General features: G+C 44.1%; 1 protein-coding gene across 2 annotated transcripts in view; it reads right to left on the bottom strand.

Moving 5' to 3' along the window:
- Window positions 1–120: 120 nt before the first annotated feature.
- Window positions 121–11,480, bottom strand: part of btbd11b (BTB (POZ) domain containing 11b) — a 46,061-nt gene continuing 34,701 nt past the window's right edge. Inside the window, exons 4-17 of one of the 2 annotated variants that reach the window (XM_003967424.3) lie at window positions 10,013–10,165; window positions 9,524–9,689; window positions 8,816–8,905; window positions 7,614–7,715; window positions 6,584–6,677; window positions 6,329–6,464; window positions 5,800–6,020; window positions 5,528–5,706; window positions 3,796–3,901; window positions 3,435–3,537; window positions 2,904–2,985; window positions 2,750–2,818; window positions 2,526–2,639; window positions 121–2,357 (exon numbers count right to left, since the gene is read on the bottom strand). In XM_003967424.3, coding sequence (XP_003967473.1) covers window positions 2,148–2,357; window positions 2,526–2,639; window positions 2,750–2,818; window positions 2,904–2,985; window positions 3,435–3,537; window positions 3,796–3,901; window positions 5,528–5,706; window positions 5,800–6,020; window positions 6,329–6,464; window positions 6,584–6,677; window positions 7,614–7,715; window positions 8,816–8,905; window positions 9,524–9,689; window positions 10,013–10,165 — 1,825 coding nt within the window. In that variant the 3' untranslated portion in view covers window positions 121–2,147. The remainder of the gene's footprint in view (window positions 2,358–2,525; window positions 2,640–2,749; window positions 2,819–2,903; window positions 2,986–3,434; window positions 3,538–3,795; window positions 3,902–5,527; window positions 5,707–5,799; window positions 6,021–6,328; window positions 6,465–6,583; window positions 6,678–7,613; window positions 7,716–8,815; window positions 8,906–9,523; window positions 9,690–10,012; window positions 10,166–11,480) is intronic. The other variant, XM_011607333.2, reaches the window with a different exon arrangement.

The following is an 11,480-nucleotide window of genomic DNA, read 5'->3' as shown; positions in this document are numbered from 1 at the left end:
CTCCCATTGTGGCGTGAAACATCTTGTTTTTCAATGCTGTGTGTGTGTGTGTGTGTGTGTGTGTGTGTTTGTGTGTAGGCATGCAGATGACGTGTAGGTGCAACTCAAGTTTTCATTCAGTCTTTATTAACACAGTGCAGCAGACTGAGCGTAACATTGCTTCAGGCCAGTGGTAACCATGGTGACTACCTAACAATCCCTGTCACCATGTTCCTCACCATTCGAATGTCACACACAAAGACACGCACACAAACACACACAGACACACACACACACACAGACGCACACACACACACACACACATAAACACAGCAATCCAAATATGATATAAGAAGTATTTTAGGACAGACCTCAGGATAGATTAAAGTGCACTGAAGAGAAAATGATATGACCCAAATCAGAATGCAACACAAAAAAGAACAAACGATGGGGTCAAATAAATACAGAACAAGTTTTACGGCTTCAGTTTAACCACTTATTTAACAAAATCCTGTACATTACAGGCCTCATTTAAACTCATAAACCAAGTGAGCATTGTTTAGACTTAACTAAATATATCTATATAAATATATTTATATTTAGTTTACACATGCACACACACAAAAAAACACACATTTTCTTCCAGCCTATTTAAGTTTTTCCTTTTCCTTCTAATTTAATTTTCATTTGCCTCTTTTCCATTCGTATAAGAAATTAGGCTTACATTTGATGACTTCTCAGGAATATCTAGATCGACTTGCAGGAAACACGGTTTGACACCTGGATAGTTCTAACTTGGCCAAGCAGACATTTACTAGTCCTGTAATAAATATGTGTCTGCAGGAATCTTGCATATAAATAGGATTTTAAGTTACATTTTTTACACTGGAAATTAACACATATAACATAGACATGCATCATAAACCTGATTTTTTATGTTTTATGTTTTATGATCTACTGTGCTGTTAGAATCTGAGGATGTACATAGATTAATCTTATCTGCACTTTCCTTCCTTTTCTTTCCTTCCTTCTTTTTCCTCCTCTGATTTCACGGTTTCACGGTCGCCAATCACAGCCCAACTGAGATCCAACCATCAGGAGGTCGAGAACAGAACCGCAGGTTCAGAAGTCAACATCAAGCAAGACGCAGACCCAGAATTTTGGCTGTTTTTAAACCAGCCTGGGCTGATTCATCATTTTAATCTTTATAGGGGAAAGATGGACCAAACCACACATACTTTATGTGCACTGAGGGGACGTAGACCCCAAATGGGCTCCAAACCACACACACACACACACACACACACACACACACACACACACACACACACACACACACACACACACACACACACACACACACACACACACACACACACACACACACACACACACACACACACAATGTGACAACATCATTTGACACATTTACTGACCCATGCTGATGAGAAAATACTTTTGCCTCGAGTTTTGTGTGTCTACATGTAAAAGCCGCTCCGCCGACATGCAACATTTAAACACAGATGTTCTAAAGATTTACAGCGCTACATAGCATTGAAACACATGTGGATATATACATTAACTTACATTATCAATAGCTTCTGTCTTTTATGAACAAAATTTACACAGTAGTGGATAGAGGAAAAACCTTTGCCCAGCTGCTCGATGTCGTCTCTGGTTTGGCTTTGCAAGGATTCAGCGCAGAAAATGCAGAATGAGCTTCAAAATATAAAAACTCTGTCATTCTGTACACATTAAAGCAAACATTAAAGCAAACAGTGAAAGCACGAGTCGGGTGTTCTTCCTGAGAACCAGGAGACAGAACACGGATGGCTTATATTGCTGTTACTGATGAACATTGAACTATGCTTTTATTCCCCCTTTAGCTCCGCCTCATTCAACATGTAACACACAGGAACGTCCTGCTGAGAACATTAGGAACCTCTTGCATTGAGTTGTTTTGCTTTTTGCAGTGTGGCAGAATGCATTCATCGTATGAACGGTTGTACATCACTGTAACTCATACCAAGGCAGACTGGTAAGCAAACAAGCGACTGATGAGGCAGAGACAGAAACTGTTCACAAGTTTTGCTTTTTCCCTTTGACTGTCAGATGCATGTGGCTCTGAATAGAAACTCGCCGCCGTGGCGATGAAAGAAGTCGGGAGGTCAGACGACGGAACCTTTGGAGGAGGAAAGGTGGATGGATTGGATGCGAAGGGCCAGAGTTTTCTCCAGCTCCTGGAGGATGTCGCTGCCAGGGCTGTCAGGGGGCGCGTCGTACAACAGCTGCTTAAATGGCTCCAGCTCAATCAGGATCACCATGTTCTTCAGGAAGTAGCCCTCGATATAGGAAGCAAGGTCAGGAGCTTCCAAAAACTGAGAAGGAAATATAATCAAGAATATCCATCAGATGGATTTGGTGCATTCTTTCTTAACTAACATACAAAGAGATTTTACTTGGTTGATGCATGTGTATCTTATACATATGTTGGTGCATTTAGCTTATATTATCAATATCTATATTTAGTTGGAGGTATTTTGCACCCTGGTGTGGTTGTAGATCTCCACACAGGTCTCTGTGTTGATGTTCTTGGAGCAGACAATCTCACAGTGTCTCTGCAGGGCCTCCAGTTGGAAGAACTTAGCTGCAGACAGAAGCTGGAAAGACGCATTTAAATTTAGAATGCAAAGGTTTGAAAAGGACTCTTTCTGATAACTGCTCTAGGTGACACTGAGATTCTGAACTGTCTAAATATACATAACCTGACCTCCATAATGTCAGTGTTCCTGATGTGCAGAGTCTCAGTCCCTCCATAATAAAGATACTGCATCACAAGCTGCAATCCACGGATCAACACAGGATGAATATACAGAGGAGGGTGTGAGACTGTGTAGTTTAAAAGCCATTGAGCTATTTCTCACCTGAAAAATGTGATATTTAACATTGCTGATTTCAATGCACGTGTTTTCCCCACAAGGTCTGTTTGCCAGCAGAGTTTTGAACCTTTAGAGTCAGGAAGACACACAAAAAAAAATTGGGTTGTTTTTTTAGTGTTGAGAAACATGATTCACTTTAAAACACATTTTAAAGAGCATCTTCCTCTGAGAACAGTTTAAGTGCCACATATTGAATAATATGTCCCTCCTCGTTGAACACTGACAGATGATGCTGGAGTGAAATTGACATCTTCACCATTTTTTAAATTAAATGACTGTCTATGCTGGAGCAGAATTGATTTTCCATCTTCTTTAATAATGTACTTAAAGTCCCAGCTCGTGCATTATATCTCACAATCAGAAAAGAACTTCTGGGCAATTTTTCTAACCTGATTCAGCCGCACTTTTCCATTAGATTTATAAGCTCTCACCAATCAATAGAAATCCACCAGCTTCATTTAATGTGCATGCGTATGTGTGTGTGCGTGTGTGTGTGCGCATTTGAAAAAAATGGACCTATTGGATGCAGTAAAGAGAAGGACTTTGTGGGCATAGAAAGGCTTCCCCTCCACCAGAAATGTGACATCTGACATTTCTTTGTTGTTCAGGAAGTGGGGATCTGAAAGACAGTACAATAATAATGTAACATCAAATTAAAAGGTTAATGGGTTAATGAGTGTATAATTCCGCAGCTTTTATAATTATTTTCCCCTTTATGAACACCAGATGGCGGTATAATCAGCCACACCTAAAGAGTTTATTTAAGTCCAAGTAAATAAAGTTGCATTAAAAAAAAAGTGGTGTCTCTGTTGCAGCTGCTTTAATAGTTTTTTTTTTTTATCTCTAAAGTAAATAAAACACCAACAGAGGTCCATACCCAGGCGAGATGTCTGCTTCCTCTTGATCTCTGCCAGTTTGGGGATAGGATAAGGACCGTAGCACTGGGTGAAAATGGCTGCTAGCTGCTGGCTGATCACCTCGTTCTGTCAAAATACAAACCAACAAAACATGTGAGGAAAAACTGTTTAGGCAGACAGCACTCAGTCAATAGCCAAAGTTCAACATTTGACAAGAACACTGGCACTTACTACAACAATCCTCTCCTACACAACCATCCAAAACATAATTACCCACACAGAGTTGGCTGGCTTCGGCAGGCTTTTGGCTCACGATGTTCCAACAAAACAGGCACTCCTCATAGAGCTTTTTCAACCTTTTTTCTTTAGAGATTATCAAACCAGGTAACTCCTAACTGCAGTCATTTATCTGTGGCAGCGAGGTGAGACCATGTAGCGTTCCCTTGTGTGCAGTCAGGCTGTCATCTCTTACAAAAGCACGAAGCTAACAAAGAGCCATTAAACACCCCCAAATCCACCCAGAGCAAATGAGCAGTTCGCTTCTGTAACCTCACCACCTGCAGCAGATCCGGTGTGTATCCACCAAGACACAAACACCTGTCATGCTATTCTTCTGAGTGCTAATCCCTGCAGCGAGAAGTGCGTGCTCTGTTTACTGCAGGTGCGCGTAGCTCCGTTGTGCTTTAATGCCCCAGTTTCCCTCTCAAGGTTAGGTGACTAATTAAGAATCCCCCTGGACTATATGCCTGGGACAAAAACAAAAACCTGTAATAAACTGAGCTGCGGTGGGCATCTTGGAGAAAACCTGGCTTTTAATTGAATATTTCTGTTGGGTGTGTGTAGGTTTTGGGGGGTGTCACAGTGGCCTCAGAGAAAACTGATGTCTCTGGTCCTGACGGTGGAGTGAGCAGATCCAGTGGCACCTTAAAGCCAAACACAAGGACACAATGACTGACAATGCAGTAACTCTTTGAGGGCCAAGGTGTCCTTGTGGGGACATCATCAACACTGTTTTCTTCTGTTTTTTTCACAACAGCAATGACAGAGAAGCTGGGGCTTAAGAAATCATCACTGATCTGATGAGCAGAACCAGAGGGGAAGGTTGCTCGTCATGAATCATGACATTGAGGAGGTGACTGTCTCCGTGAAGCTGAGAGGGACGCACAACGCACAATAATGAGCTCTGATGAAAGCAAGCACAATCAGGAGCATAGAAGTATTTTCATTGTGCAGTTTACATCCACTCCACAGACTTAAGAAAGTTGCTACACCACACACGGTGGCCTAATATGGACAGACTGGAACAAAAACAGCTAAAGGACCTTCCTAGCAGAGAGGGGGGTATCGATCCTGCTGTCATTTGCAGACTTATGAACATTTTAATTGGCTTTTGTTGCCAGACTTTTATCTGATGTTCTTTTATCTTTCAGCACATCGCACACGGCTCCGTCGTCCCCTGTTAAATGTTTTATGCACAAACGCAGGCCCGAGATGACTCTGTTATCCTGTCTTCCCTCGACATCAGTGACCCTCAACAAGTTCCTGTCGAAGTTTCCATTTCTGAGGAACATTGTTGAGGAAATTTCTCTCTTTTTATTCTCCCCTGTGACTCCACACCGACAGCTACGGTGGTGTTACAAACTCCTCAAGTGTTTGACCTTGGCTGTTTTTAAACGGCTGATAACAAAATAGTGACGATTTTTTGAGTCTCTAAATATTGAATTTGTCCAGGTGATGGTGGGAGTCTCGTACCTTGCTGGCCCTGAGGATCTGAAACATGAGGGGAAGGCCGTGCGTGACCAGCTCCTCGGTGTACTCCTCTTCCTCGATGCAGCTGAACTCTTTCAAGAGACCCTGGATCAGAGGTCGTCGGTGCTGACAGAAGCACGTTCGCAGAGACTCCAGCCAAGTGTGCAAAGTCCAGGGGACCCCTGGGAAGTGAGGAACACATAAATGTAAATATAGATATGGTTGAAGCTGGAAATGACAACTGGAAGGGAATGGATATTCGTATTTAAACCGACCGAGGCTCCGTATGTCTATGGTAATGTCCACATGTCCGTGTTCTGAACTGTGGTACATGGCTTCTTTCAGGGCTTTCAGTTTGGCCTTCCCGGTTCGGATCAGGTCGATCTGAGACGGACTTCTCCCCTCCAGCTCCGAACCCTCAGCGAGAATCTCTTCCAGGGATAAGACATCGCCTTTCCCTTTCTCTGTATGAGACAGCAGCTTACGGAACACATTCCTGGAGGAATAAAAGCACAAATAAAGAGGCGGTTTGACTGTTTGATGGATTTTAATGAGGCTTCATTCTGTTGTCCAGTGTCATCAGGTGCAGGAAATTAATACCTGCACACGTGTTTGAGTAATTTTACAACTATTGTCACGATTCACAAATGTGCAATTATTTAATGTAGGAAACAATACAGAGTGCATATCAAGGACCACATCTTTTAGGGCATGCTTTACTTATCACCACCGCCACTTTAAAACAAAAGCCTGTGCTACTGTTATCATTATCAATCCATGTGCTGTTGCACGTGTGCTACCCACCTGTGTCCGTGAGCTGCTGCCAGGCTGTAGGAGTTCATGTCTCCCTGCGGTGCCGTCGAGATGCCATTACGGTACATGGTTCCCACCATGGGGTCTGCTCCCCGCTCCAGCAGCAAGCTCACCAGTTCAAAGTTACCTGATCGTTAAAAAGAGTTTGTAGAAAAGAAAAGGTGGATTTTTCTGTGCAATCGTCTGCAGCTGACAGTCGGGTGCTGCAACCTGTGGCTGTTGTGTTCTCAGACTGTGTCTCTGTACCTGCGGCAGCAGCCAGCTGCAGCGGCGTCTCCGTGTAGTTCTCCATCCCGTCCTGGAGAGACCCCTCCACGTTGGCTTTGGCATCCAGCAGCAACTGCAGTTGTGATGGGGGGAGAGGAAGAATGTGGAGAATCTTTGAATAAATCAAATTGTCTTGAACAAGATCCTGGCCAGTGGATTCCAACAATAGATTCCATAAATGTGCTGCTGGAATAAACCTGACTGGACTAATGTTGCACGCATTTGTGCTATTTGGTTTTTAATGCAAATACAGCCAAAACTCTGCTAAAACTAATTTTACAGATTCATTTGACTAGCAAATATCTACACGACTTTGTTTCCAAGTTTAAAAATAGAATTACTATTGAAATAATTAAAAACAATTATTTCACTGTTGGCACAGCTGATATAGCAGCTAGCAGTGATAGATGATTCAGGGGTTTTCTGGGGTGCAAAATCATGAGCGAATAATCTTCGGAGGCTCCTGAATCTCATAAGGTTTTGTCACTTGATAAAATGAAAAATGACTCGCACTTAAAATGTATAGCTTGAAAAATTGGATGTGAAATGCTGCAGAGTTTAACCAGATGCATGGCAGCTGACTGCAGACTGTGATGTCACCTGGCCTAAACATTTTCCATTAGAAGTTAATGATTAAAAAACCAATGGACAGAGCTTTTGGAGGTCAAATAGGATTAGTTAAATGAGTTCAATCACGATTACTGCGATTGAACTGAACTGAACGACTGTTTTTCGACTTTCCACTGGCTAAAACGGGTCGATTCATTTGCGCTAAAGTGCAAATTGCTATTCAGACCTTAAAAAAACAAAAAAAACCCAACCCAAAACCCTCTAAATGAAATCAGGACATAACAATGACACATCTATTTTGTAAGAGAGGAGAAGCACCATCATTCTGAGTCCAAATTGACAACAACAACAACAACAAAAGGACAACAATGACCAACCATGAGCTGAAGCACAACGAGAGGTCATGATGAGAAAGTCACAGGTGAGGAAGGATCACTACCTGCACCACAGGCACATGTCCGTGTAACACGGCGAAAGTGAGGGGCGTCGCCTGCCTCGTTTCGGGAAAGACTGAGGGGTGCTTGTGCACTGAGTTTGGCACCTGGGGAAGGGACACAGGTAAGGTTGGACATGAGGGAGGGAGAGAAGGCAGGGAGAGAGATAGGAAGCCATTAAAATAACTACATGGCCTAAGGACCTACAAGAGAGGCAGCTGCAGGGGAGAAGAGGGAGGACAAGGGTCTTTACAGGAGAAAGCAGAGTAATTAACCAGGACCTTCAGGGTCTGCAGAGTGCTCTCTCACACTGTTCACCTTCTAACGAACAGCATGGATTGCTCCGTCTGGTTAATGGTTCCACTGTGGCCTCACTCTGAGCTGACCTCCCTACCACTTATGTCGCTACAGGCTGGCCAAAGGGTGCAGCCCACAGACACTCATCTTCCTCAATGCTTCAGGACCGAGGGGCGCTTATAGTGAGTGATGACTTAAAGTGTGATGCATTTAAGTTGCACTCGCACCTGTACCTTCACTGGAATTATAGTTATATACTGTAAATACAGAACTTTATCTCTCAAATAACTTAACTACTTGCTCCAAGACTTCAGTGTTCTTTAGCCTTCGTGATAAAGTAGTATGCACAAATAATTGTTTCTCTAAAATGGTCCTTGTTTTGGTCAACATTGATCAATACTGACTGAAGTATCTCGTTGCGGCCTGAGGCTGCACAGTCACTAAAGGAATCATCTGCATGCACCACGTGTGAACAATCAGGTACAAAAGCAGCGCGCCTTCAATATTCCGGTCGACTATTCTTTGTGTGCAGGCCGTGGGTCATGAGAGCACAAATCAAGCCTGACACAATGGGACATGCAGATGAGGTGACTAATGAAGGCTGAGGGGATCATGAGATCATGAGGCCTCGACTGAAAGAGTCTCTCCGAGGACGATGCCTCAGTTCCCTGGGGACGCTTTCTGGAAATCGCATGATCTTGGTCTGCTTATCAGACCACTTATCAGCATCCATAAAAACTGTCAGTGCCTCATGATCTGCAGCTGCACATTTAGGCAAATGGGAGGGAACAAAGTGGGGGAGATGTGGGGGCGATACCATGCAGTTTCTATCACATGCAATACTTTCGATAACACATAAGTAAAAAGTTCAGATCTTTGTGAAAGGAAGAGCAGTAAAAGCTTCACCAACCTCACTGTTGATGTCAGCTCCCGCATCCAGGAGCATCTGCACCATGGCCTCGTCACCGCGGACACAGGCGTACATAAGGGGGGTCATTCCCTGCACGAGACACCGAGCACGTCACCGTAGCAGCATCAGTGTCGGGTCATAAGTTTAATGAAATGCAAATGCTGATTTCTTCCCCTTTCTTTTTCCACATTTATGCTTATAAATGCATGTATTCCTCACTGACAGGTGAGTGCAGAGATCATTAAAAACCCAATGTGCAAGATCTCTCGGTATCGGATGGAGGGTGGAGAAATTTGACCTTTAACTCGAGTTAACAAAACAACTGCTATGAGCTCTAATCAAACTGAATACCTTGTGAAGCGACTTACTCTCTTGGGAGCTTCACAATCCCACATCTGACAGTAGTGCACCATGTCTGTCCAGACTCAAAATCAATATGTGATTTCTGCTTTGGAAAAAAGCGTGCTACACCTGCAGAGTTTCCCTGGAGGTTCACCAAACTGTAGGTAGTTGTGATACCCCACAGAGCACCTTAGCAGCAAAGCTGGGGGGATAATAGCTGTCGGGCTCAGCTTTAGTGTTCGTGATTGCCTCTTTGGTTACAGGACTGCACTGTATTTGACGGTGAAAGGGGGGAGATGAGCATACAGAGAGGATTTTCTGTTTCACGGGCTGCCTCGGAGAGCTCGTGCTTATGGTGTATCTAACCTGCTCGCTCATGCTGTTGATGCCATCAGGCCCCAGCAGGTTGACAGCCTGCTTCACCAGGTCAGTGCGGCCACAGCTGAGCATACGGAAGCCAAGGTCCTGCAGGAATTTCGCTTCAGTAGAGGCGGCATCCAGTCTCCTCGAGGCACAGACACAGTCATCCGTTCTGAAGGGTGAAGCACGGGATTTACTGCACAAGCAAATATCACTGTACTTTTACCTGAACACCTGGGAAGCCTTCACTTTTTTGACGTCCAACAGCAACTCCAAAGGGAGGAAACATGCATGGGAAATATGAAAAATCTCATTTCTTTTGCTCATATTCTGCATTTGCGTAGCGGGTCCATGGAGGTGTCTGCTGGTGTTTTCATGTGTAAATGAAGGAGAGGTTCACACACGCACACACGCACACACACACACACACACAGACACACACAGACACACAACACACACACAGCATAAAGGCAGACACAAAGCTTACAGCCATACCGAAGCTGGCGGGGCTCACAGTCCACGCCTGGCAGCAGCAGCCTGGCAGCCTGCCGGACATCATCGCTGTCCACTGTGAAGCTGCGTCTGTGCTCTGTGTGAACAACGGCCACACGCACCCACTCCATCAGAGGCGGCAGGACCATGAACGGCCTGTGGAGGGAGATAGATGCATATGTTCACGCTGGCACTGAAGTCCAGGCTCTGTACTCTGTGTTCCCAGCCTGGTGCTCGGAAAATCCATCAAATACTGAAATCCATCAGACTTTGCGCATTTCATTTTGGAGATTCTTGGTTGTTACTGAAGAGCATGAATCTTAGAGGCACATATCAAGAATATAGACATCTCCTTTTGAGAAACTGAAATATAACACAGACTGCAGAGCCTAGACTACTTCAGTTTTAAAATGTCTTGGACTGTTCCTCTTTTGCAAAAATAGAAAGGTAATGTTCAGCAGCACAGTGCTGATGGGTTGATTTAATGCCCCAGCTGGTTACACTGATGAAGTCTGTGCATTTAATATCCCATGAAACCACATAAGATGTTGCACCATTACACCTAATGTTGTTGAGCTTCTTACATCATTATGTGCATTAGCATGCTTGCTATAACTCTCCATGGGGAAAACATTGCATTTCCGATTACAATTTAGCATAACGTTAGAGGTCATGAGAGCATCGGGCCCTCTCCTTTATGAATAAAAAGCGCCATTATTGTGCACCAGCATGCTTTTAACAACAGCCTCTTTAAAGTAAATTAAAGGTTGATGGTTATGTTGAGAGGGAACAAAAGCACCACGATTGCAAAATGCTGCTTCGCAGGAGTGACAGGCACGGCTCTCCGAAATGCAAATAAAATAGCTGACAGCATCTCCTCATCTTCTGGTCTAGCGCTCTTTTCCCCCTCATTGTGTGTCAATGTTGACTGCAGCACAGAAACCATGCGCATGAAGACACATCTGCAATATGAATGCTCCAAAACACACTCTCCACAAACGCACTCTCCACGCCACACAGCATCAGAGTCCTGTAGGTATCATGATGCGATAAATAAAGGCACACGTGCTACATCATATCAATATCTATCAGTGACGATGCAGGGGGAAAGGTGCGGCTGCGTGTTTTATATGCACTGTCACACAGCGGTGAGGCGTGTTTTGCCAGTGAAACTCGGTTTACTCCACCGGGATTTACTATTCGATACCTGCATTGACAAAGGGTTTCTTTCAAGCTCAGCCTGCATCCATCACTCACCTTTAATTAAGCACATCAGTGCTACACTCGAATAATGGGAGGATTTTTTAGTCGTGTGATCTTCTGAGACCTGTAAACCCTTAGTCCCGATACTGGCTTCAAAGGAGCCTGACCTTCAGCCTTAGGATGTTAGTGCTTCTGCAGACTTCATTTAAGCAGCATGCAACACTTCATCAGGAGGCGCGCAGCCTGTAACGGTGATGCATGGCCTCAA

This window comes from Takifugu rubripes, chromosome 9 (genome assembly GCF_901000725.2).
Source record: "Takifugu rubripes chromosome 9, fTakRub1.2, whole genome shotgun sequence".
NCBI lineage: Eukaryota > Metazoa > Chordata > Actinopteri > Tetraodontiformes > Tetraodontidae > Takifugu > Takifugu rubripes.
The sequence above is the reverse complement of the archived record's forward strand: the minus strand, read 5'-3'. Positions and strand labels throughout refer to the sequence as shown.